Source organism: Pantherophis guttatus, chromosome 2 (assembly GCF_059756535.1).
Source record: "Pantherophis guttatus breed Tessera chromosome 2, ASM5975653v1, whole genome shotgun sequence".
In the NCBI taxonomy this organism is placed as follows: Eukaryota; Metazoa; Chordata; class Lepidosauria; order Squamata; family Colubridae; genus Pantherophis; species Pantherophis guttatus.
This window is the reverse complement of record NC_142064.1, coordinates 163,943,076-163,970,716: the sequence shown is the minus strand read 5'-3', so window position 1 is coordinate 163,970,716 and position 27,641 is coordinate 163,943,076. Positions and strand designations below refer to the sequence as shown.

The 27,641-nt window shown below is 42.1% G+C and overlaps 1 protein-coding gene across 1 annotated transcript in view; it reads right to left on the bottom strand.

Moving 5' to 3' along the window:
- Window positions 1-13: 13 nt before the first annotated feature.
- The window catches only part of SPHK1 (sphingosine kinase 1), a 35,211-nt gene continuing 7,583 nt past the window's right edge, over window positions 14-27,641 (bottom strand). The window contains exons 2-5 of the mRNA XM_034408572.2: window positions 9,992-10,141; window positions 8,627-8,721; window positions 6,742-6,857; window positions 14-1,622 (exon numbers count right to left, since the gene is read on the bottom strand). Coding sequence (XP_034264463.2) covers window positions 794-1,622; window positions 6,742-6,857; window positions 8,627-8,721; window positions 9,992-10,141 — 1,190 coding nt within the window. The 3' untranslated portion in view covers window positions 14-793. The remainder of the gene's footprint in view (window positions 1,623-6,741; window positions 6,858-8,626; window positions 8,722-9,991; window positions 10,142-27,641) is intronic.

Below are 27,641 nucleotides of genomic sequence, written 5' to 3'. Positions count from 1 at the left end.
CAATAAAAAGATGGCCATTTAAGCTGCTTTTAATCTACCAATAATCTATAGTTTATCAGATGGACTATGTTATTACAAATGTTAGCCAGGAATATATGCAAGAAAGGTGAATGCCTAAAGATGCCACTTTGGACTTTTATGGAAATAACCTACAAGTTGTTGATCAAATGTGCATCTAATTGAAGAACTGTTGTGTCCTGGAGAAAGTTGTCCGGCTATGTTTCAATTACCTATCAGCATTTGAATGATAAAGATGGTGAAATGTTACATTAAGTGCTTTACCTTTTGATAAGAGCAATCCAAAATCACACCATCGATGACAGACATTTTTTTTCAAAATAGGTCTTTCATTTCTCCATAGGAATATAAGCAACCACACACAAGGCATGTATGTATGTCTTTTATACTCCTTACAAAATCATAAAATTGGTCCTCCGAATGGCAAAGGATTAAGACACCTTTATCCAGACAGAAGGGTGTGCGAAGTGGCTTTGGTTTAATTGGAAGGCATACTTCTGCTATAGCAATGCAGAGGGCAAGGAGACTCTAAATTTGCCTCTTTCACTGCACGGCAGCTTAGGGACACGTCATGGGCAAGACAAGCTCCTCCACTATTTGCATCGCAATTAAAAGTTGCAGAAAAAGACAAGCTCTCCCTGAGAATTGTCCCTGTCAACAATGCTGATGGTGTTTTGAATGCAGTAGATGCAGCGTTTGGAGATACCTTCACAACTTTCCCGAGTGTCACAGTGGTGTTACAAAACTCTTTCCACTGTTTCTTCCTGATGCTCATTCAGGATCCACTAATAATACGGGCTAGCCGGTTGTGTATTTGTCCTTGCACTGGCTCACATGTCAACACCTCGCCGTCTACTGTCATAAACCCCTTGGGCTCTAGGGGCTCCAGCCGAAAGGCTTTCACGGGCACGTAGTGGACATGAGGGCTGTTAAGAGCCAACTGATTCCCTTTTTCCACGGCCATGAATAACCGGAGCATTCCCATCCGGGAAATGCCAGCAGTTACATAGAAGAGATGGATGGCATCATCAAACAGCTTGGCTGTGGGAGCTATAATAAAGTCTGTTCCCAGGTGGGATTGCTGAATGCCAACTATAGAAACAAATTCCTCCTCAGGGACGACAGTCCAGTGCTTGGGAACTGGCTGCTCAAAGGGCACCAACAAGGAGTCTTCCAGCACAGAATCCTCCTTCAGGAGGGGAGATGCAGGCTGAGGGAGGATGTTGACAGGAGATTTCCCGTTAGCAGTGGAGACCCAGTGAGGATGCTGAGGTGAAGTGCAGGTATTCACCTCTGTAGGAGGCAAGGAATTTGAGGCAGAGCTTTGTACTTCAGCTGGCAGGTAGGAGAGGCGGCCCTTGTAAACTTGGAGTGACGTGAGAAGTTGGAACGTGCCCACTGTAAAACGGGCACTACCCAATTTACGGTACCTCTCGCTGGTAATGTCCACGTCAGAGACAAAACCCCAGCCAAAGCTAAGGAAGGAGAAGAGACGCTTGCCTGAGGCCGTGCGGAGGGAAACGAGGTCCATGGGAGCATGCAGGCCTTTGCATAAGAAGTAGGTGCAATTCATCAATAGTTCCTCCTTTGCCACATGACTTTTGCTGTAATGGGGAAAGAGAGGGAAGGACAGCCTAGGTTAAACCATGATTTCTTGAACAAGCCACTCCACATGCCTAGTAACTCTTTGGGCATAACATTGAGCTATAAACCCCAATCTATACTTGCAAATTTAGGATTCGCATATCATGCTAAATGAAAACTGGACAAGCCACTTCATTACTTAGCGGGATGTGTAAGCCCACCCATGGGGAGAAGTATAACGTAGTGCAGAAAACCAGCACAAAACTACTTTTCCAATGTGTTTAAGATAGCAAGAGCACTTAGACTTATATACCACTTCATAGTGCTTTTTACAGCCCTATGTAAGCGGCTAAGCATAAGCATATACTAAAAAACATGACCTACCATTAAAGCAGCCTCCTCTCCTATATATTACAGGCCCCCAGCTGTCCTCCCCTGCTCCTTAATGCCAAGGTTGCACGACATGCATCCTTAATTCCTCCAAATATCACCCCCAAGATAAAATGTTTTAATGTAATAAAAAGAAAAAACCTAAAGTCATCTGGAGTAATCATGTTCACAGTGGGTTTGTAGATGTGCTCCTCACAAGCCAGAAATAAAGATCAGTGCCTCTCTCTGAAGGCAGCTGCTACCCCAGAACTGTTTTCCTTTGCTTGATTTCTCCCATCAGAAACATGCAAGAATATTGAACTTGGAGGAACAGCTGAGCTCATACCTGTAACATCTACCGTATAAAACATACTTTATGTCAGGGCTGTCAAACTTGCAGCCCGAGGACTGGATGCATCACAAGCTAGCCACACCCATGCCCAGTTTAGCGAAGGAGGGTAAAGTCACGATATATCACGTGATGATGCGAGTTTGACACCCCTGCTCTATGTCAATGCCACTTACATGATGCTACTTGCATATGGCAAGGTTATATAATGAGAATCACCATTACTGCAATGGGTAGCAAACCTAGTACAGAGATAATACAAATTCTAGTACAATTGCAACACTTCAGACATTCTTGATAAATGACCTCTTATAATTGCCTTTAGCTAAAAGCCTCTTCCAGCAACCCAAAGATTTAAGATGTCATTGTCACAGCAGTAGCACTTTAGGCTAGAGATGAAAGTTGTCAACCACTCCTTGAATATTAGCGATGGATGTGCATAGCATCCTGTTGCAAGGGGTCTGTTTGACTTCTAGGAGCTGACAGGTCTCCCAATATTTTCCCCCTTTTAACTTGAAGAAAAAAAGCACCTACGTTTTCAGCAGAGAAAGGAAGAATGAAGAAATGCAGAGAACATCATCTTCACAAAAGCAATAGCCTTCCAACCACAACAAAAATCCAAAAGAGGGCATTGCTGTCATGAATTGTACCCATGTTGATGCCACATTTAAAAGCATAGTTCTCACTGGAATTCTTGTAACCTTAACATTCTGTCTAATAAATATAACCAGAGTTCAAAGAGCGGTAGTTGCATTTGATTTGAAGGAAGCTTTTATCACTGCCATTCTAGAACCCTTACATTAATTCTGTATAGGTTTGAGAAGAAAGCTCCAGTATGTGAAGATGAAAGTCAAGGCTGACCCCTAGCAAAAACTTCTAAAAGACAAAGTCAGTCCTTACTCCTTGCTTAGGCTTATAGCCATGTTAAAGCAGCACCTGTCTTAGCTTACTGATGGCTTTAAAAGGAGTTTGTTGTAAGCATTCAGTGAAAGCCAGTTTGGTGTAGCAGTTAAAGCATTAGGCTAAAACCTGGAAGACTCTGAGTTCTAATACTGTCTTGAAAGGAAGCCAGCTGGGTGACTTACTCAGTCATGCTAAGCCCTGGAAGGAGGCCATGGCAAACCACTTCCCAAAAATCTTGCCAAGAAAACTGTAGGGACTTGTCCAGGTAGTCGCCAGGAGTCAACAGTGACTCAAAAGCATGTCTGCTCACAGACAAATAAAGCATTCAGAAAGCTCAATAAAGGTATCGCCTTAAAAGAGATGTTCAACTTGACTGGTTCTTCAGTTTAAATGTAATTCTGGAATGAGAACAAGTGCTTGTATGTGTCAAAATGGCAGTGTGTTGGCAATGGTGGTACTGCATGTAGAAGATTGCTAGGGGTTTCTGACACATGAGCAGCTTTGCAGTACTTCCCCCTCTCCCCCATCACAGGATTTTCCAATGATGAGAGGATTCACAGGCAGGAGTTTGAGGGAATTAAAGAGGAAAATAATTCAATAGGAATTTATATGAATTAGGAAGTGTGTGGATAGTTAAAATAATGGCAGTAGAAGACAGCAAACAATTGGACGTCTTTAGGATGGAATGACTGCAACAGCTACAATTTGAACATATGCTTCTTAATGTAATCAAAAGAACATGAAAGAAAAGTATTTGGACTTGCTTACAGCAAGGATTGTCACAAAGGACAAAGGGGCGAATGGGATGTAAGGAGATCAGGTGAGCACTTCCAGTTGTCTTTTAGTAAAGGCTTCTTCTAGTAAAGAAGCAGTCTTTTTGTTGGGTTCAGTAGAGGGCAGAGATCAGAAAGTGATGGGCAATATTTGATGATGTGGGGAGGGCAGTTTCCAAAGACTTCCAAAGACTCACAGAAAACATGTTTCTTTTCCAGTATTTGAAAGGCTTAAAGGAACAGATACCTGAAATTACCCTGAGACATTCACCCTATCTCAGTTAAATGAGGCAGAGTTGCCAAAAAATGATCCTAATTTCTTTGAAAGAAGATAAAGATAAGTGAACATTGTAAATCTTGATAGGAGGGCTCATACACTTCATTCCTAGGTAGAAGCAAGGCCATTGAGCATGATAGGAGTATTGCCATTAAAAAGTGCACCATCAGCAATAAACTTTCGAAACAGGAAACAGATTTCACTAACATGGGCCAATGCCAGGTATTGGGGGTGTAGCTGAGATCTAATTTATGTAAAAAGAATATTGCTGTTGGGAAAAATCCAGATTAAATAACCATTAAATTCATATACATGCTGCTCTTAAAATAATTTCTGTAGCTGTTTTCAATACAAATGATTTCTTCAAGAATAATTTAGAGAACTACCACTCAGCATGATAACTCTGCAAGTAATTTCTGCATGATTAAGATAAGTATTCGATATCTCAGTTTGCATCTCACTTTTCCTCCTTCTGAAAGTGATCCCATTTTGACGTCAGAGCATTTCTAGATTCCAGTAGAAAGACTTTAGGATTACACACTTTGGCCTTTTAACTAACTTTCTATAATGTCTGGTCAGCCTTTCTTGGAGACCACGTGTTGGGATTAGAGAATTCCTTTGAGATATTTTAGCTCATTTATCAAATTACAGCAGTTCAATGAACCAGTTAGGGCAAGGGAAAAGCAACCAGATGCCTTCTAAATTTCAAGCCTTGGCAAGTAGTATTAACCATCATGGACACCACCAACAGCCTTTGTCCTGGAGAGATTTCATGGAGGAGTCAGTGGTACAACTCTACTAGAGCATCCAGTTGCAGAGCGGGGTGACTGAAATACAACCCTCAAAGAGCAGAAAGGAGGAAAGGGGATGGAAAAACAATCCGTCCCTTTTCCTAGTGAATAATTAGCTTTCTCTGCTTGATGCTCTTCCTAGCTGAGTCAAATGCATTTGAATGTACCATGTTGAAGAAGGCAGGGTTGCAATGTATCTAAAGCTTAAGAGTGACTCATTTTCCGGCTGAGGCTGTTTGACAGGACCCAGACTTGTTTCCTCTGGTCTTGTTTCTCCGCCATGATGATACCAGAGCATTTATCTTAAGAGACCATCAGGTGGCTGAGCCAGTGTAACAGAAAGGAAAATAGCCCCTCCAGAATACCCTCAACACACCTCATTCACCCTCCCTCCTCAAAGGGAAGCGGGGGTGGGGTGGGGGGGAATTAGCCACAGAGCAGATGGAATAGGAGGCCTGCTGTGCAAAGGGCAGAGAGGCCAGCACAGAGGGAGATGGGAGGAGCCGTAGCTTCTGGAAGATTATTGAAAGCTGAGCCAAAGACTAGTTAGTAATAAAGGAAGCTTTGGAAGAGAAGAACTTCCCCCACACCTCTCTTTAAAATGACACATGATACCACTCCAAGGAAATATTATGCACCGTGTCAGTCAGAGGAAGGGCTGGTGTGAAACTGCTCTACCTATGGCTGCCTCACAAAGCAGAAAGAAGGAACGACTCTTGCTCCAATCCGAAAGGCCCACAGGCTCTCGGGCACCAATGGAAGACCAGGCAGGGTTTCCATCTGGCAATGGCCAGATCGTAGGCCTTGGGTTGGTGATGAGCAATGCAAAAGGTTGCAAATGAGTCACAGAGTCCTCCCTGCAAAATTTGAGGTGCAGAATCTGTCTAACAGCAGCAACATAAAGGCACTGAATATTCCTACTTAAAGGCAGCTAAAGCAGGAGGCAGTACTGGCTAATTTAGAAACCCTAATTAGGTTCAATTCCGTGACTGAATAAATGGATGGAAACTACAATACTACAAAATGGATTAAAACTACAAGAACCGGGCAGGGTCAAGGAAGAGAGCCTTCTCGGCCGTTGCACCCAGAAGTCTCACTTCTGAGGGGATATTCTTTCCCCCAGAGGTGAGATAGGAAGCCTCCAGTCTCCTGTTAAAGTATGGCTCTGCCACCTTATATGGGGAGCACAGAGGAGCATGCAGTCATGAGGCTGCCTAGTGCCCTGCGAGCCCTCCCTTTGCCTTTTAATTAATTTTAACAGTGTTTTTATCATCCTTGCCTTTTTTTTTTAACTTTTATATACTGTTCTTATATTTTAATATTTTGTTGTATACTCCCTCTCTGAGGGAGATGGACAGTTCAGAAATGTTAAAAATAAATTTAAAATATCAAGAAAACCCAGGTTACAGGTCAAACTGGAAACCTAAAAACATTCAGAAGAGGGCAAGAACAATGCCTTTCATTGCTAGAAAAACTACAGTGGTGTGTTCAGGAAATCACCAAAAGCCAAGTTCAATTCAAGGGAGACTGTATTGCCAGGAGGACAGAAAGACCCTCCTTCCATTTCTCTTTCCAGTTATTCACTAGTCTGTGCTAAGAGTAGGGATGGCCCTGAGAGAGAGTGGCCTCATTTGTAATAGTACAAACAGTGCAAGAAATCTTTAGGAGATGCCATACCTAGCATAGTGATTAAGTGAAGCAGCTAAAGCATTCCCAGAGCCTCCTGGGAGAATGCAAAGAGGCTTCTGGATCGCAGTCTTCCAGTCAGGACGCTCCATCAGGCCATTGATTACCTGAAAGACACAGATGACAGTCAATCAGAAGTCTGATCAGAAATCAGAACCAAAGAAGTCTGGTTTTGCATCTAAACTGGACTTTGGCTGCATTGAACAATGATCACTACGGAAGCAGCCAGTCACTTTCAACATACTTATTGGGACAAAGAATCTATGTGACTCAGACTCAGGAGTGTGATTCAAATTTGGGTCAGCCTTTACAGTATACACAAGTTGCAAGGCTGGAAATAAGTCCTATTTAAACTATTAGTTTAAAAAAAAAAACATCCCAGGACCCCTGATCAAGAAGCAATGCATCTGAGCAAATGTTTCTCTTTTATCTGTTTGTTTGTTTGTTTGTTTGTTTGCCCTTATAGAACCTCTGTTGTTGCAAAATTCTGGGGTTCTGCAAAAAGCCTTTTGAAAGACCTTGTTTTCAGCAAGCAGCATTCAACGCTATAAGATTTAGTTTAACCCCACATGACAGATTGAAATAAATATGCAATAATGACAAGCTTCTCCCTGTTAACCCCACATTCTCATCAATAGTGCTTATGACAAAGCTATAAAATCTGCCAATTCAAATAATCCAATTTAACTTAAAATTCACTAATTCTGCTTCTTGGATTCAGCATTGCTAGTTAAAATTGTACAGTTGTTTTGTCTTCTGTTGCTAAAAAAAGAGGAGAATCTTGATCAGGAATCAGAGTAGGACTGTCAGAGACACTGAGAGGAGTTCTACTAAGGTGTGGCAAAAATTCTGTCCTGAAGTCCTAGACAGGAATGTTCCCCCTCTTCCCTACACTTTTCTCCATTCCCCACCCAGCCGCTCTGCTATCCCTTTAGCTCCCACTGAAGTCAGTTAAAGGGAATTCACCCTATCAGCTCCAGAGCCAAAGGGGATTTGTTTCAAAACCATGGGAGTTTATAATCATCTGGACTCATGGCTTCCTTCTTGAAGTGCATCAAGAATTTCTCCCCAACTGTGAAGATGAGGGAAATTCTTTTCTTGTAAAAGAAGAAGAAGAAGGAGGAGGAGGAGGAGGAGGAGGAGGAGGAGGAGGAGGAGGAGGAGGAGGAGGAGGAGGAGGAGGAGGAGGAGGAGGAGGAGGAGGAGGAGGGGAAGGGAGAAACCCAGGCAGCTTCTTGATTCTGCTTTCTGAAGCATCTCTGCAAATTTGTTCAGTCCATCCTTGTAAAGGTAAAAGTAAAAAACTGCTCATTCCCAGTTTAACTTTTGTGCCCTTAGTTAGGAAATCAAGTCCAAGTTCAAAATTATGAACATAGTGGTAAAATAGAGAAATAAAATCTCAACTCCAAATTTGAGCAGTATTTTAAAATGGTAACTTTAAAAAAGCCCATTGTACCCGGTTCTGTTATTGCTTCTGCTGATCAAGCATTACAATAAGGCACTAAATAATAAAATACTAAGAATCTATGTATATGTCATAAATATATTGTATTGAAATAACATTGCACCAAAACTGAGAAGATGGAGCAATAATTAGCCTACAGGGTTAGATAGAATAACACATTAAAGTATTGAGCTAGATTGCTATTAAAAGTTTATGGATACATTTTTAGTTTCTTTCAGTGCCTCTCATTTAATCACTATTCTGTATATTCTTTTCTGATTTTATTAGTGCTGTTATATTTAGGATTGTATTTCATCATGTCTTCTGGTTGTTTTGTTTCACCAATAAAACGTTTGTTTTTTTAAATGAGGAGGACATGTACTGGAGCAATGACACCATAAAGTCTCTACAACCATCTGCCCTGTTCCTTACCTCATGAAGCAAGCCGTCTCCAGCCATAATGACCACAGCGTCCCATTTGGACATATCCTCCTCCCTTGCCAAATCCCAAGCATGATTATGTTTCTCTGAGGAGAAAGACAAAACAAAACTTATATGTCTTGTAAATGATGTTAATTCAGATGGAGTATAAGTTCTAAGTTAGTCCACAAATACACAGCCGTCTTTCTTCTTACATTCTCTATCCCTCCCTCCCTCCCTCTCTCTCTCACTCTCTCCATTGCTTCGGTTGATTTAATCAACTCCCTTGTTTATCTGTTTGCTAAAACCATTTGTTTTCAAGCAAATTTTACAGAAAGTGATCTGGGCAGTTAAAGAGAGAAAAAAAGAAATCAACAAATCTAATCCAGTATGTTTACAAGAAGAGAATATGGAAAACTATCTTATGATACCAGCTGGAGGAATCTGGAAAGATCTGGGGAGGATTCCACATGACAAGCTGGCAATCCTTCAGATAACCTGATCCCTAACTATTGAGAGTTATATTAATGAAGCCACTGCTTTAAAGTGAGCCCAGAAACAGACAGGATGCCAGAGAAGTTGACAAAGTTGATACACAAGGCAGTCAGATAATTGGAGTTTCTTACTTAGTGACTTTGTGCTGATACAATTACAGTTTTCAGACATGCCCTATTTTCCAAATCCAGCATCTTCCCATTATTGTGGTCTTTATTGCCATAAGCTTAACTGGGATGATAGCTTTAACTTAGTCATACATGTTATGTTTTTTACACAGAATTACACAGTTCATTGTAACTATAACCTCCACATAAGGAGAACTGAAGCAGGTTGAATTAACTACTTACGCTCATACATTGAAACTGCAAAGAGTTCTACAACATAAGAGTATCCAATAATGTCATTCTACCCAGGCTTGGCCAAAGGCAAAATGAGTGAACAGAACTGGAAATGGAAGTCTGAGCCATATCTATAGGTAATCTTCAATTTACAACTACAATCAAGCCCAACATTTATGTTGTTAAGTGAGATATTTGTTAAGCGAATGTTGTTCCATTTTACAACTTTTCTTGCCACAGTTAAGTAAATCACTGCATTTGTTAAGTTAATAACAAGGTTGGTAAGTTGGTAAGTGAATCTGGCTTCCCCATTGACTTTGCTTGTCAGACGTTCACAAAAGGTGATCACATGACCCCAGGACACAGCAACCATCATAAATATCCTAATTTTGATCACATGATCACAGGGATGCTGCAATGGTCGTAAGTGTGAAAAAAGGATCATAAGTCAGTGCCATTGCTAAATGAACTATTGTAAGTCAAGGACTACCTGTACTAAACCAGTTTCCCTAAGTTGCTCTGAGCCATCTACAAGACTCACCAGTGACAAACTTATGGAATCCGATGCTGGCTTCTGTCAACATAGGCTGAACTTGAGAGGTGAATAGATGCAGGGCCTCTCCTGCTCCACTCCATGGGTTCAGCAGCACCATCACTTGGCACTTCTGAGGAAGTAAGCCATGTATTCCTCCTATGTAGAGAAACAAAAGAAATGGGAGAATCAAAAATTAATGTCAATAACAAGTGTAGCATGGTATAGTATTGCATTGTGTAATGTAGTGTGCACACACACACACACACGCCTAAGATCAAAAGAGTGAAAAGGTTCAGGGTCAGCATGCTAGCTCAGCAAGTCCAGGAATTGGAGTCCCACCATTTTGGAAGAGCAACAAGTTAGGGAACACAGTCCAAAGTCAGATCAAAGCAACTCAGAGAAGTCCATTTTACTTACTAAATTCTTATTGACATAGTATGTAAAGCATTCTTCGTGCTAAAAATAATTAGCAAAGTTACTTGACCTGAGCCTCAATTAACTGATTTTCCCCTGTTGTTTACAGATTTTAGTTGCCTTGATTTTGTTTTCATTTCCATTGTTTGTCTTGCCTGCTATGAGCGTTTCTTTCTTCTTCTTTTTTAAAGCAGAATAATGGTGATTTTGCCTTATCTTGTCTTTATAAAGAAACAGTGCTACAATATTTCCAATGTAAGGAAATTCCTTCCCTCTCTCCTTTGAATTGGGCCATTTGCCAGGCTTTCTAAATGAAAAGGCAATAGGGAGGGGCATTGAAGAGAGGTGAAGGTGGCCTTGCTGATGTGCTTCGCCATAGCTCGGTGGCCAGCAAGGCCACCTTCATCTCTCTTCAATGCCCCTCCCTATTGCCCTACTTCGTGACAAAAAGGCCCCAGGATGGGCTTCTTTGACGGTCCACTCTGGAGATCAAGTCAGCCCTTCACACAGTCAGGAGACACCTAAGCACAAGGGTGTCACATTCCCACTTCCCAATCACACTCTTCTCTCTTTCCTACAGTAGCTCTCACAGAAAAGAATGAGCAAAAGAAATATATGTTTTCTCTAGGTAGAGAACTGGTTGAATGTTGGGGAAAAATTAGAAGTGTCCAAGATCATGATAATCTAAAATAAAACTTAATCAGCCACCCTCTCCACACACACCCTTTGAATATTTAAGTCAACTCTCAGGAAAATGGAAGTCAGAAATAGTGTTTAGGCCGCGCAGGGATGTCAAACTGGTGGCCTGTGGGCTGGATGTGTCATGCGCAGGCCACGCCCACCCCAGCTCTGTGAATGGGGAAAACATCGTGAAATGTCACGTGACGGCAACGTGATGCAGCGAGTTTGACACCCATGGTTTAGGGAGTCCAGAATGATTGGGCCCTCAAGACAGTCTGCTAGAGAAACTCTGAAGTGTTCTCGGCACAAAGGATTTGTCCAGCTCCTAGTTTTGCTCTATTACTGGGATAGTTGCCGTTAGACATCCAATTAATTTCTAGCCTAGAAATGGTGCAGAGAGAATAATCAGTAACATATTTCTGGAGTGTGGAGGTTAGAAAACTTTTTTCTTTTTCTCTTCAATTTTCTTTCTTTCCACTGGTACCTGCCAATAGGTCTTCTTCAAATTTTGCAAATCCTTTTTTTAAAAAAATGCAACAACACATGCAGCGTGAAGCTAGCATGACAACCAGCTGAATGTCTATTTTTTTTACTCCCTTGTTAATTAGCTGGAGGGGAGCATTTCTCAGTACATCAGCGCTTCGTGGCTTTGCAAGGAGGACCACACTGAGGAAGAGACGCTGAGGTGGGGAGAGTGAAAAAGCGGCCCTGGAATCCGTATCAAAAGTTTCATGCCACATTTCTTGCAGGAAAAAATTCATTGAAATGCATCATTCCAAAATAGACCATGCATGTTTTCAGACCTGTACTTCTTCTGTTAGATTATTATTTTTTATTATGGGCAATAAATCTGTTGACCAGCCCCAGACAATGCACAGCTTGAGTTGAACAACAGGCAATATTGCACTTAATTCAAAGCGATCTTCCGTTCTTCTAACTCATCATTCTGAGCCAGATTTATGAGACTGGAAAATTCCCTGGGGAAAAGTAATATCACCACTATCCTCTTCCCACCCGCCCCCACCCTGGTCTAGAGCTAAGAAAGAACCAGCCTTACTGAGAATTCATTGTCAGATCCCTATTTACTATATGTAACAATTATTTTTCAGCACATAGGCTGTTCCTAGCTCTGGCTCCTGGTTACAATAAAAAATGGGAGGGTTCCTGTATTTGCTAAGGCACAAGCACATATCACACAATCCTCCAAAAGGTATAAATGACTAAGGAGTGGAATGCTAAGTCTTGCAGCTTTGAGCATCACCAATCCCAACAAAAGATCAATGGCTTTGTGAACAAAAGACATCCTTCCCTTTAGATGTGCCTTCTCAACCCTGTTCAAAAATCCCTCTCCTTTGCTGATCTCCTTCACTTTACTGATATCCTGCTTACTGATTTCATGTGAAGCACAAAGGCAGATTGGCAATCTATGAGAAACATCGATTTGCTTAGCACTCCACCCCATTGATAGAGGAAAAAGACCCCTCACTCCACCCTATCCCTTTGCAGCCTCCTAAGTGGTACAACAACAACAAAAAGGAGGCAGAGGTAGTCTGGGGAGGTTGACAAGGGCTAGAAGCATGGTTTCAAAGTCACAGCAGAGAGATTACGGTATGAATAAAGATGAAAAAATGCGACACCACCTACTACAGAGGAATGGCTGGTGAAGTTTAAAGATTTTGCGGAAATGGATAAATTAACTTCTTTGATTAGAGAGAAGACTTTATCTATATGCCCTTGAAGTGATGTCCCGGTGCCTGGAGGCCGTACGGATCTGGATGGGGAGGAACAGGCTCAGGCTCAACCCATCCAAGACCGAGTGGCTGTGGTTTCCGACGTCCCGATATAGCCAGTTGACGCCATCACTGACTATTGGGGGCGAATCATTGGCCCCCACGGAGAGGGCTCGCAACTTGGGCGTCCTCCTGGATTCACGGCTGTCTTTAGAAGAGCACTTGACGGCCGTGACCGGGAGGATTTTTTATCAGGTCCGCCTGATTCGCCAGTTGCGTCCCTTTCTGGATCGGGACTCGTTACGCACGGTCACTCATGCCCTCGTCACCTCCCGCCTGGACTATTGTAATGCTCTCTACATGGGGCTCCCCTTGAGGAGCACCCGGAGGCTCCAACTGGCGCAGAGTGCAGCCGCGCGGGTGGTAATGGGAGCGACATGGCGCTCCCATGTAACACCTCTCCTGCGCGAGCTGCACTGGCTCCCGGTGGTCTTCCGGGTGCGCTTCAAGGTTTTGGTTACCACCTTTAAAGCGCTCCATGGCTTAGGGCCTGGTTATTTACGGGACCGCCTACTACCACCAATAGCCTCCCACCGGCCAGTACGCTCTCATAGAGAGGGACTCCTCCGGGTGCCGTCAGCCAAACAGTGTCGACTGGCGGCCCCTAGGGGGAGAGCCTTCTCTGTGGGGGCACCTACCATCTGGAATGAGCTCCCCCCGGAGATACGGAGGATCCCGGATCTGTGTTCCTTCCGCCGTGCTGTGAAGACCTTTTTATTCCATCAAGCGGGCTTGGCCTGATCTCTTCCCTTTTTAAAATATGTAAATTTTAATCTGTTTTTAAATTATTGGGGTATTTTAATTTGTCTGGGCCAAAAAGTTTAATTTGATTTTATCGGGTTTTTAAATTTTGTGTATTTATGTATTTTATTGTTGGCTGTTCACCGCCCTGAGTCCTTCGGGAGTAGGGCGGTATACAAATCAAATAAAACCTAAAACCTAAAACCATATGTATTGCTGATTGAATGTCTCTTATGGATTTGCATAAAAATGAAAACAATGAACTTGTGACCTATGGTTTTGATGATTAGATAGGATAATTATTAAAAAATGATATGATGTAACCTTAGAGGTCAAAATATACTTGTGTTTATAACTGCTGTGAAGAATATCAGAAGCCACTTCTGTATGTTTCTTTTCTATGTTCTTTTAACTTTGTTCCTTTCTTGCCCTCTGTCTTTTTTTTTCTTTTTTCTTACTTTCTACTAATTTGTGTTAGCTTTTATCTTCTTGCTTAAAGGATTTAATTAAAAAAAATCTAACTAACTAGCTAACATCTACCTATTTATTACCTATCTCAAGATAATAAAGTTAATGCAATGTAATCAAATGTCAAAGTTAATTCAGAGATCTATTTTACTGATGTCATTTGACTTGATACCAGTGGTGGGTTGCCCCCAGTTCGGACCGGTTCACAAGAACTGGTAGTAAAACCGGCAGGAGGCTCTGCCCACTGACCCGGATGTCATTATAGGTGATCTGTGCATGCACAGAAGAGCTGGCGTGAGCGAAGCGAGCATGAGCGCACAGGCGTGATGCGAACCAGTAGTAAAGGTAAGTAGAACCCGCCTAATACCATACAGTAACACTACATCCTGCATAATACATTGGGATTCCAAGCACCCAAACTATTTAGTCTTAATGCTGAACAATCTGCTAGCAGGAGTATCAGAAACAAGCTGCTATTAACCCAGGCCTCACTCAGCCATAAATTCAGCATGACAACTGACCACAAACTTCACAAAAAGTAACTCGACTTACAAGTCAGCTCTATTCAGAAACAAGCCCCTTTAAGTTGGGGGAGGGGAGAGGGTATTCCAAAGTGGGCATATCTAAGACATTTCTCATTCATGATAATGTTCTTCAACCTGTGCTTTCTAAACAGATGGATTATTTCTCTTACTTTTAAAGGAAAACCATTAACAGTGTTAATGGGGTTTTTTTTTCAATCCCTTTCTGTCCCATAGACAAAGCTTCTTGGATGAGATGCGAAATGTCTTCAAAGAAAAACCAGAATGTCCAGCTGCCTCTTGAAAAAGCACCTTTGGGTCCCACAGACAAGTAAATGAGGTTTCAAATATCACAGAGCTGGGCAAGGGATAACTTTCCTGGACCCCCAAATAGAGTTCACCAAGCGGAAACATGCTTATCTCTCCCAATGAAGACATTCTAGAACACTGCTGATGGCAGGGCAGGACACGATCATTTAGGAAAATGAAACAGAACTTTCTCTGTGTCCCTAGAACGCCAGCTTACCATTCAGAGAAGCTACCCAGAGAGACTAGGTTGCCCCAAACACAGCAGGAATGAAGCTGTTTCTTCAATTACAGGCGTGTAGCTTTGCTTTTAGGAAAGCAGAAAATAGACAACAAATAAGTGAAAACATACACCCAGATTGATGATAGCTAAATTGAGGGATTTTGGCAGGGTGTGAGGGAGCACTTGTCTTTGTTAGAATGTTGTGGAGAGTTTTTTTGTTTTGTTTGGGGCTGTTTTTTTTGTTTTTGTTTTTGTTTTGTGTTGCACTGCAGTCATTTCCCTTGTCTTGGGTGTAGTGTTGTCTCATCCATTACAGACGCCCATTTAAAAAGCTATTTTAAAGCCAACGTGTTATTTTAAGCATGCTAAAAACATAATGCCGGGAAAACATGGGACCTTTCCATGATCGTTCTCAATCTGGCTTCTGATCTCCTCATGGTGCACAGAGGACACCTCCATACAATAACGTTGAGCCCATTTCAAGCTGCACCAGGCTTTTGATTCCAGGTTGTTGGTTGCTGGCTTGTTTGGAGAACTGATTGAACATTTTGGCTGGATAGTGGGGTTTGGCTGGATAGTGGGGTGACTGGGATGTTCTGAAAGCTAAGTGAAAATTGATTTCTCCCCCCCCCACCCGCGTGCGACACTGACTGAATGGTATTAGTAACAGTAGCAGTGTAAGAAGTTAGCACCCACCCTTTTCCTGGAAGAGTGAAATATTTTAGGAAATATGAAAAAGGCAGAATATTATATTTCCCTGGATGAGAAATGGAGAAGCATATTTTACAGACAAAGGAGCTCCCATCTTCCTGCCCCCACCCTTTGTCAATGGGCCATTAAGGCCTGGGCCAGTCTATTCTACATAACAAAGATCTGCCTCCTTCAGACAGAGCCATAGTAGGAATTGCCAAAGATCCAACAAAGATAGGATTAGCCCTCTACACAATAGCAGCAGAAACTCACCACATGTGACCTGGGAAGCACATGTGACCATCAGCCAGCAAGACCCCCACCCCCTGGGAGTCTGACAACCAATCAAAGTACTCTTTCTGGGCCCCAGGAAGTTCAAAACCAGAGACAGCATAAAACCTGAAAAACTCGCTGTATCTGCCCCTTTTCTGTTCAGGAACTCAAGCCATGTGATCCTGTCCACCATTAAACCATCTTTCCAAGCAGTCTCCATGTTTCCAGTGTCTGTTTCCCCACTTGGAGCAGAACCTAGAAGGGTGTTTCTTCCAACAGCAGTAACAGAGTTGGAAGGGACCTTGGAGGTCATCTAGTCCAACCCCCTGCTCACGCAAGAGACCTATACTAGGGATTCAAACCGCCGAACTGCCAACCTTTCTGATCGACAGAATGGTGGTTTGCGTTTTCATCCCAACTTCAGGGCTTAGAGTTGCCTTTCTACAGCCTGAGTTATGTACAGTACTGTATTTCTGTTCCCCTCTTTCCCAGTGTAGTCATCTATTCTATAACCATGGTTACAAGCTTTGGAAAAATATGCAGCTGCAAAAGTGCTATAGGCCGTTCTCCTTTCCACCTATAGAAGCTTTTAAACATGACAAAAGAATGTTAGGAATGTTTTCAAAGCTTTGTTTTGTTTCACAAAATCCTCTCTCCCCTTTCCCAGAATTTCCGATCAGAGTGGAAAGTGGGGGTGGGGGAGTGAGAAGTACTTTTGTTTGGTATTTCTTTTTTGGCATGAAATGGAGAAGAGGGGAGTTTTGCTGCCCTTGGAGGCAAAGAATTTCACACACATATGCGCGCACACACAAACACACAGTCCATAATGGACACCTAGAGAGAGTATTGATTGGTCCAGAGTGACCCCTGTCTTCTGGGGTTGGCAAGACTGAAGGCAATTTTATGAGCAACTTCAAATATGTTGGAGAGATTGGGGAATGGAATTGGTAGAGAAGACCAGAGATGGCATTGGCTGGTCCAATCAAAGAAATTCTCTCCTACTTAAGGTCTTCCACCTCTTTGCTGATCCATGGCATTTCATACAGTCACAGTGTTCATGATTTATCTGTACCAATCCCTGCTTGGTGCAGGATCTAGTAAAGTATTTATTTGAATTTCAATAGATTTCATTAAGCTCTTGGATGACTGTCTGTGCTGAAAGTGCACTGGCTTTGTTCCAGTTATTCAGAGTGATTCCAGAAGGTAGCAATTAAGGAGGCCTGTTCTATCTTCTTAGCAAGCCATTCTAAAAGGGTAAATTTTATCACTTGCATGTGTTTTAAAATTGACATCATGAAGCAACTGGGAGCAAGTTCGATCGGAGTCTCATTCTGGCAAAGCATTTCAGAAGGACACCAGTGAAAGACACTGAATGCCATTAAGAGACCCAAAAAAGACGGAGTCACAATGCAACACACGTACAACACATGCACATGACATTCATCAAGCAACTCGAGCAGCATCAAAATCCAGCAATCCAGAATATCTTGTTTGGCAAACAAGCCCCAGTGGATCACTGGAGATTCTATTTGTTGCCGTCCAGAGTGTGAATTGAATGCACCCGCCATACTAAGTCGTGGGGATTTTTTAAACTATGGTTCATGTACAAACCACTACTGATATGATTAAACACATCTCTCTTAGCCATCAACTATATATGGATTACAAACTTTAATGGCTGGGTTCAAACAGCAGTGTGAGAGAAGTTCTAGAAATAGTGTGATACTGCATAGTAATAGCATGGAAACAGTTTCTCTAATTCAAAATGTATACGGTGAGGTCTCCTAGGATATTTGTATCATGCTCAATACCCCTAAGCCAGCTCAGAGTGGAAGTCAGACTGGGTTATTGGTTGTCAGAATCCGTGTCTACTCCAGAAAGATTAGCACCCGGAAGTACCTCCTCAAAAGGCAGGGGTGACAAGCATAATAAGAATCCCTTGGAGGAGGAGGATGAAATCACAATGGACCATAGCTACCATAATGACCATGTTGCTCAATAAGTGAATTGTGCTGCCACATCATCCATAGGGTAAAACAAAGGAACCCTTTATATATTCTGGAACTACATCCCCCAAAATTCCTGCCAGCCTAATCAGTAGTTAAAAGTCCCACACACCTTAGGGACACTGAATCAGGGAACATTTTTGCTTAACTTAATTGTATTATTAATGGTGGGGGATGCTTCTAATTATTAAGTTACTGAAGTGCATCAGACCCTGGCCATTGCTATTTCATGTTCTTCCACTGCTTCTGCACAGAAAAAAAGATTGTTTTCAATCTGGCCTTACCCACTTCACATTTAAGACTGAGGCCATGACTATCAGGATAAAATCGAGCTGGCTTCTACTGCTCAGATGCTAAAGCCATTTATGGAGTGGAGTAAATGCCATTCTGTTTTAGAAAAAGATAATGTGACTTTGAAAATATGATAGGCTAGAAGGAGCATTTGTATCTCTCTACCTTACCTTGAGCATTCCTCTTAAAATAAGAAGAAAGAAAGGAGCTTTCATCAAATAGATGTGCTGACACTCTATGAAGATATGTGTCAGATTGCCATCTCCTGCATTCATAATCCATCTGCTGTTGATGGGCCTTGTTTGCCAATGCAACTGACGTGAAACTTTGGAATGGCCCTTTGGAGCCCCCAGCATGTGGGGTCCTGGATGCTGGCCCAGAGACCAACTCCTTGCTGTAACCCTGAATTTAGATCAGGTGTGTGCAGTTAGAGGAAGTTTGTTCCTTTGCTTTCGTCCCAGAATTTAACAAGGCTATTAAATTTGACCAAATCAATTAGATTACCTCTCTGTCACAAGGCTTCAGAATGAGAATGACAAACACTCTCTTCAATGATTTGTCATTCCCAGACTGTGTGTCGACATGTCAGGGAGAGTCTCTTAGCCCAGCAGAGGTGGAGCACCATATACGGACTCTTTTAACAGGGTCATAAAATCCACCCTTACTTCTTCCCCCGCCCCCACATACTCTCATGCCATCACTACTCCCTGGTTACTCCCAACATGCATCAATGCATCAATGTGTACAAACTGTCGCTGGGAGGTTTGCATAACCAAAGGACATGGCCCAGGAGACAAAGAGGCAAGCACTCTACTGAGAAAGCAAGATCATGCCCAATGGCAAAAATAGGTAAAATCCACTCAAAATAGAATACAATAAATGAAAGGTATCCAACTTCAGATATCCAGAATTGTCATCCAATAGACCTACAGTACAGTACATTGGGAAGGAAACTTCACTGTAATGCAGCAAGGGTTGGACTACTGGCCTGAGATCCAGGGCCCAAATATCCGGGGTGGAGTGTTCAATACCCATCGTGCAAGCAGCAAATGATGGGCCCAGCATCAGAATAGGGACTGAAATTGGTAGTCCATACTTACAGAGGTTATAAAGTTTACTGCCATACTGTGGCACATGTATGTAATGGTTTCATTGGGGAACATTTCATTGGAGAAGTAGGAGTTCCCAGGTGTGTATGTGATTAGGAATATTCATTCTCTTCTTGATCTATAAGAGTCACGGTGGTGCAGATTAGAGTGCAGTAGTGCAGGCTACTTCTGCTGACTCCCGGCTGACTGCAATTTGGCAGTTTGAATCTCACCAGGCACAAGGTTGAATCAGCCTTCCATCCTTCCGAGGTGGGTAAAATGAGGACCCAGATTGTTGGCAGGATGTTGTGGTCCACCAGCAGCCTGCGGAGCTGGCAGCAGAGTTGGACAGTGAGGAGGCTGAGGAGGACCATGGGTCAGTCCTGGAGTCTGGGGAAGGCTCGGATGAGGGCTCTGTATTCTGGGAGGTACATGCTGCCTCCGGAGTCTCCAGAGTCAGACCTCAGCGAGGCAGAGGAACAGCTTGTTCCCAGTGTGCGCATGTGCACAGCTGCCAGAAAGCAAGAACAGCTAAGACAAAAGGGACGACTCAGGAGTAGGGCTAGGAGATGATTGGCTCCTCCCATAAGACTTAAAAGAGGACCGAAGGCACGTGGGCCTTTGCAGGAAGCAACGTTTGTTCATTCGGTTCAGCTTAAAAGCCTGAAGCTTTGATTCTGGACTCTGTGTGGCTTTGCCAATTAGGTCTTTGGCAGCGTGTCAAGGGAGAAAAAGGTGAGTGATTATCCCGAAGGACTTCTCACCAAAGGACTCTTTACAACTAATTGGGACTCACCTGTGAATGAACAGAATTCACAGCTGTTGCAATAAAAGAGGTTTTTGGGACTACTCGTGTGTTTTAAATGACTCAGGAAACCTAGGTCAGAACACAAGAGGCTGACTCTGTAAACCGCTTAGAGAGGGCTGTAAAGCACTGTGAAGTGATATATAAGTCTAAGTGCTATTGCTATTTTCCTCTGAAGAAAAGATGCTCTAAGGACATGTGTTTAGGACAAAAGAAGCCAGCTCCACCCTATTCTTATAGTCATGAAGTACATGAGTTCAAATGGGGAAACTGCTCAGAAGATCTCACCTTTGAGCAGGGTTTTATTTTGCTTCATTTTATTTTTTTTTGCACACGTGTACCAGGAATGTGTAAGAAATAATAAAGCATGGAAGTGCCCTGGGAAGTGCCCTAGACAAGTTAGCATTATTCAGCTTGTCAGCTTAAAGAGTGGGCTCCAGCAAACTATTAAACGTAGAGTCTAAAATTATCTCTGTGCACGAGGGCTGCCTCATATGATTTACAACCTGCTTTATATACACTTTCCTTTGTAACAACCAATAGCGCTACTCAAGAGAGAAGACCAGACAGAAGGCCGCCTTTCCGAGTCACCCATGCTCCAGATGCTGGAAAAGGCAGCTCTTCTTTGGTCTCACTTCCTCTATACCCTTCAAAGGGTGCTTTCCAGACGTCTGGCCCATGTCCTATTAGATCTCTCTAAATCAAAAGCAGATTTGGCTGACTGTTGCAAAGAGGAAAAAAATGCAACCCTGCTAGAATTATTTGCTTGGTCAATTTAGGAGAGGAGCATGCTGAGGTCACAATGAGAGCCAATTATGGCCAACAAGAGATGAACCTGCATTGCCTCCCTTCCAGAGGCATTTTGTACCCGTAGGATATGTTAAAAAAAACAAAAACTAATTGAAATGAAAGCGCTTAGTTTTAAATACTTTTCCAAAAAGTGTGTGTCCCGTATCAAAGAGTTTATCCTATGAAAGGTCTGGAGGTCTCATCACCAAACAGAACAGTTCTTGCTTTTGTGCCTTTACATCTGGTGGCCAAACATTCCATTCTCATTTCAGTCGCACTATCTTTGAACTTCCCAATCTGATAAAGAATTTGGTCGAATTTCCTAAAAGCTTAAAAATAACCCATTTATATCTCTTGCCAGGGTGGATTTGACTTAAATCTAATTGATTTAAATCACGATTTAAATCATAATTTTTAAAGAGCAAATGTCATCTCTGTCCTGCAGTAGCTCCTCCTCTGACCTGCTGTTGACTCACGGACAGTCCCAATATTGCAGAATATACAGCCTCATGCTACATAACTAAGCTCCATTTTATGCTGAATAAACTAAATTATTAATGTATCTTACATAGAAAACTATCTTTAGATAGATTTTTATTCCAAAAGCATTTTATTAAAATAAATTTGATAAAAATCAAACAAATCCGAATTTTTAAAAAAAATCCAATTTAAATAAGAAAATCCATTTTTAAAATAAAATCACCAATTTTTATCCACCCTGTCTCTTGCTCACTACATCATGTGAATTCTGCCCTTTTCAAAGAATTGCTGACCTCTCTGCCTTCTTTGTGTATCTCCTGTCCATTTGCATTCTGCAATATCGCCAATCTAACTTAGTCTCCTGGGGCGTCATAAAATCCAGTTGTGTTACACCCATGTTGGTCATTATAAGCCTCTTCTGAGTTGATGAGCATCTTCAGAATTCTGACATCTATCTGGAGGGCGTTTTACAAAAATGGCTGTTGTCAGAAGGTTTCCTAATCACAAAATGGTTCTCATAATAAGGAAAGCCAGTGTCGGCCCTTGGAGGAAGACCAGGACTGACACCACAAATTTAGAGCTGAATTCTATTAATGCAGGCTACAATAACAGAACCTTGAAAGCCTGATGACAGTTGTCCTTCCCTCCCTCTTGCACCAAAGAGAATCAAGGCGGAGCTGTGTTAATTTTCTTTCTCAATTTTTCCTGGACTCGGTTTATGTTTTGCTAACTATCTCCACACCCCTTTTTCAAGGTCATCTCTGTACTTCTCTACAACCAGTCACAAGATTTCCCTTTACCACTAGACATGGCTAGCTGGAGAATTCTGGGAGTTGAAGTCTACAAGTCTTAAAGTTGTCAAGTTGGAGACCCCTACACTGGACAAATTTTCTGGAAATGTAGTCCAAAACATCTAGAGGTCCCTGAGCTGGGGGTTGCTGTCTTAGTTTAAGGTGGACTGTGAGTTCCCCTTATCATTAACCTTTCCCAGTTGGTGGGTAATCTTTCAAACTCAAGTGTCTATGGAGATTCTCAGTCATCCAAGTCACGGTTGTCCCAAAGGCGCTTTTTTCAAAAAGCAATTGGACTTCGTTTTTCCTTGAAGATGTTTTGTTTCTCATCCAAGAAGCTTCTTCAGTTCTGAGCCCCAAGAATTTGGTGTTTGAGCGGAATACCAGAGAGCATACTTCCAAAGTGGCTGGGAGTAAGAATTCGAGGGAAAGGCAAAAAATGGGCAGTGCCAGGTCAAGGTTTTCATCAACAATCTAGGATGTAACTCCTCCGCATCCTGTGCATTATTATTCTAAAAAACACCAGGAAACCACTGCATTCCACTGGAAAGCCACAATGCTAAATTTTGACAGCACAATTACATCACGGTAGATTGCCAGCTGCTCAAGAGAGAATTTTAGGAGTCGCCCAGGACTGTGGGTGGACATACACAAGATAAATAAACCCCGTTCAGGTATCCGGTATTTTGTCAGCTGGAAGTTTACAGTCATAATGCTAAATAGAGTCTAGTTTGTCATATGAGTTGACAAGAGGTTTGATCTAATTCGAACTATGAAAGGTCCCATCAGAGACCTGATGCAGTGGGCAAAGTACTTACTCCCAACTGAAAATATTTTGCAGAAAGGATGATAACAACCTGTGCTTTGCAAGCACTTCCTATAAGAAGCAGGTTAGTCTTTCCTATCTTGCTCTTCAGGTTTCAGTTTATGATTCAGAACTTGGTAATTCTGCCCTTTGAAATGGGCAGTTAATATTTCTATACACTGCTAAAATTCTCGTGCCTGTTTGTTTGTAACCTTCAAATTGGGAGAATTGGAAGATAGATTGAACCATCATTAACTCTGATGGGCTAATTTACAGAATACCTGGTACTATGAATCCAGTGGGAATGTAATTTGGGGAAGTTATAGCCATTTCAGTCTCATAGTGCCTTCCAAGTGCACTTCTCAGAAACCTGTAGGTTGCATGGAGCCCTGCTTTCTTTCCCACCTCCCTCTGGCCACTATATTTATTTATTTATTTTTTTTAGGCTTTTATCCCACCTCTATTACTTTATAAGTAACACAAGGCAATGAACATATATATAATTCTCCCTCCTCCTATTTTCCCCACAGAAACATTACTGTGGTAGGTTGGGGTGAAAGAGAGTGACTGCCCCAAAATCAACAGCTAGCTTTTGTGCCTAAGGAAGAGGATTAGAACTCACAGTCTCTTTGTTTGTAGGCCAGCACCTTAACCACTACACGAAACTGGCTCTCCGCCCAATTGTACCATTGTACACAATTGGATGACAGAAAATCCTGACAGGCGAGTGGCAATTGGCTGCTTTGGAACTGAGGCCAAAATTGGAAACCTCTTAATGGCAGTCTGATGAGGGAAGAGCGAGGGTGTGATTCAGATGCTTTCTGGCAAGGTATGTTTGGCTGGACGGGGAGCATGTGCAGTGAGCCCTCTTCCTCCCCAGAAGGAGAGGCCCTTGGGAACATCCTAAGATTGAAGCCGGGGTGCAGCTTTCCTCACAGTTCATGGTGATCCTTGTTTTCCCTCCCTCTAACAAAGTGGCAGGCAGTTCCACAGGCCAGCCGAGGAAGAGGAGATTTCTGGCATTCCCTGGCAGCTTCCTACAAGCAAAGTCAATGGGAAAGTTGGAAGAAAGTCAGAAGCCTTTTTTTTGCTTGCTCCTGGCCATTGTGTTTCTCTTTTTAAGTAAGCAAATATCTCTGAAAGGATGACATAATGGTTAGCTAGTCCTATTTTAAAAGAATATCAAATATTAGAGTCCTGCCCACTGAGACCTACTGTAATTGTGTAGAAGGACTGACTGACTATAGGTCAACTATGCCCAAACTGCAGCCTCCAAGCAGATTAAACTCCAGTCAACCCAAGCTAACATAGTAGAACTCCACCTTGAAAGAAACAGAAATCCTCTAAGAAGGTTACTGGGACAATCTTAGCTAAGGACAGAACCAACTTCTGCTTTCCCAAATATGCTAGCAGGGCCACAACAAATACCATAAGCAACTACAGCACAAACCCTGCGTTCTTAGCTACCTCTGTGCCTCACCTCACTTCGTATTTGGTGTTATTCTACTTCCCATCGATTTGTACTTTATAGGACATAGTTAACTTCTGATGCCTGCGATCTACAGGCCAAACTGTAACAAAGATAGTCTCATCTTGGTCTTCACTGCAAAGTCCAGCACAATTTGCTCTTTATTTATCGGAAATATATTACAATTAATTTTTTCATATTATTCAGTTATTTATTTGTTAAACTTATATTTTTTTATTTTGGGGATAATATCATGTAGCCCAGGAGTCTCCCAATTCCTGGGCCGTTGCCCATTGGGAACCAGGCTGTGTAAATGGTGGACGAGCACACAAAACCATCCCCTCTCTCCCCACTGCCAGCGGTGGTCTGCAGAGCCCGAAAGATTGGAGACCACTAATGTAGCTCATTCCTTTTGCATAAATGCCTTACATGTACAAGAAGTTGTCAACTTACAACTGTAATTGAGACCACAATTTCGGTTATAAGTCTTGACAGTCATAAAGCGGGTCACCACATGACTGCATCTGAATTTGTAACCTTTCGTGGCATTCTTGTATTTGTTCGTGTACTTCAAACTTTCTCTAACACTGTGTTCTTCAGATATGTTGAATTTCAGCCTCCGTCATCCCGCCCACTGTTCTAATGCTTATTTCTGAAACGCGGAGGGAAAAGATCTAGAGAATAAACTTAGCTTATTTTTGCCAGATGATTTTGCGGCGGCCAAATCCTGTAGCTATGATTCAGCAGTGCATGATGCAAAGAAAAATCCTGAAGAAAATTTGTCATGTCTCTGAAAGCAGAGACCTGCTGATTTGCAAGAAGTCAAAACTGCTGAGTCATTTTTCCACATTGCACCCCTCCCAATTACCAAGATATACTTGTAAGAGGGGGCCCCGAGAAAGGAAAACAGAGATCCTGCTGTTATTTGTAACAATATAGAGGTGGCTGATATTTAAATAGGGCCTTAGCTGCATTTGCACATTCTTTCATAAACAGGAGAAAAGTGATGTGACTTTGAAAGAAAATCAACTCTGTGTGTTTGAGAAAATCTATGCATAACGTGTTCATCCCTTTAGCAGCGTAGTCCTGTCAGGGAAATTATTATTGAACCACTAATCAGCCATATGGTTCCTACGGACCATTTCAAAGATGTATTAATAACGGGACTCAAATTTCACTAGGCCTTGATTTGTATGGTTATGTTTCACTGAATAATCCATTATTGGCTGGGTTCATACAAATAACTAAATCATAACAAACTCACCATACACCGGTTTACTGTGAACCAGGCCTACTCTCTGTGGCTCTCTTCTCCTGAGGATTGGTATCAGAGAAAAGATGCATTCTTGCTCTTTTTTTCCCTGTTAGGTACTGCAGGCCCTCCACCCAACTCTAAGAGCATTAAAAATTCTGGGCAGGTTCTTTTGGAATCTCTTCAGCACGAAACACCAGCAAGCCAATTTATGCAAGGCAGCCAGCTCTGCCACACCACAATCCATGGTATTCACAATCCACCTCCAGCCAGAAACCAACCTGGCTTGCAAGCTTTCTATCTTGTTCCCTATACTACAGGGGAGGTGTGGCAAGGAGTCAGCTTCTCCACCCAGAAAACAAAGGTCAGGAAACATATGGCTAAGTGTGTCCTCCCGCAGCAGAGCATAAGCGAGATCACAGCCTCTTTCCTGGCATTTGCTGAGCAGCTTGTTTCTGAGGCACCACCAAGAGATCGCTGATAATGATGTAAGCGTGTCCTCCCAGGTTGCTCACTCATTTGCTTCTATACATGGACACCAATTATGGCACGCAGAATCTGCAACCCAAATGATTCTGCATCTAAATACCCCCAAATTCTGATTCATTCTGGATTTAAAGTGAATACCTGAATTTGTCTATGTAAAAGGCTGATGGGTTTGTTTGTGTGGGAGAAAATGGCTTTGCCTAAACTGGTAGTTGTTTCAGTGTGGAGCGAAGCATTGTTTTTGCTACTGTTTTTTGCTAATCTCTTGAGGTCTGAGATGGTCATATTTAGAAAATCGTTCTATTCACATTGTTTTTCTAACTGGAAGTACAATTCACTTTTCATTCTTCAGTCTGCTTTTTTTTGTTTTAGTGCATGCTCCCAATAACACTCTGACACTTTCCTTATCTCTCCAAACACACTAAAGGTGCAAATGCCTGATATATACAGCGTGTGCAAGTGACAGATTGCAGACATTGAATGATGTATGCAAAGCATACCAAGAAGGTAACACCATAAGAAAGATGTTATTTCAGATATCGTGTGGGGGGTTTATGTAAATTTAATTCTGAAGTGTTTCCTTATTACATACTCCTTGTTTATAAGAAAGAAATAATAACTTTCCACAGACCCAAATCCCACAATAGGCATACCAAGAACTGCCAAGATCTGTTTCTGATTGTTTGTAGAATGTCTAGCAAGTAATTTGAATATATTTATCTTCATAAGAAATGTCACACTCCATATTGCATTCATATTGGTTTCATCTGCCCAGTCTAGCCTCAGTTCTAAAGTCAGTGCTCAGATATAATTTCTCTTTGGGTTCAATTCACATGTGCTGGCAATATCCTGGCTCTCCATCTTTGTGGCTAGCTATCACATTAGTCACAGCGTTGCTTATATGGGTGAATCTGTTTTAGTTTTAATGTCCAGTGCATTTCAAATGCTAGTTTTTTAGATTAATGTTGGTGCAATAGATGAAGACCCAAATTCCAAGACAGTTACAAAGGAACATTTGGAGAGAATCTGAAATTAAATTGGCTACTGTCCAAAGTATTTGTGCTTTAGATTTATCTTTCAATGGCACAAAAGAGGAAGGCATAACCTGATCATATCAGTACCTAATCATACCAATCCTATCATACTAACCCTGTTTTTACTTTTTACTCCCTATCTTCTTTTCCTGTTGGGTTGATTAGCATTCAGTCTAGAAAAAAGTTTTAGACAACCTGAAGGCAGGCTTCTAAAATTCTAATCTTTCAGTAATTAAAGTAACATATGACATATT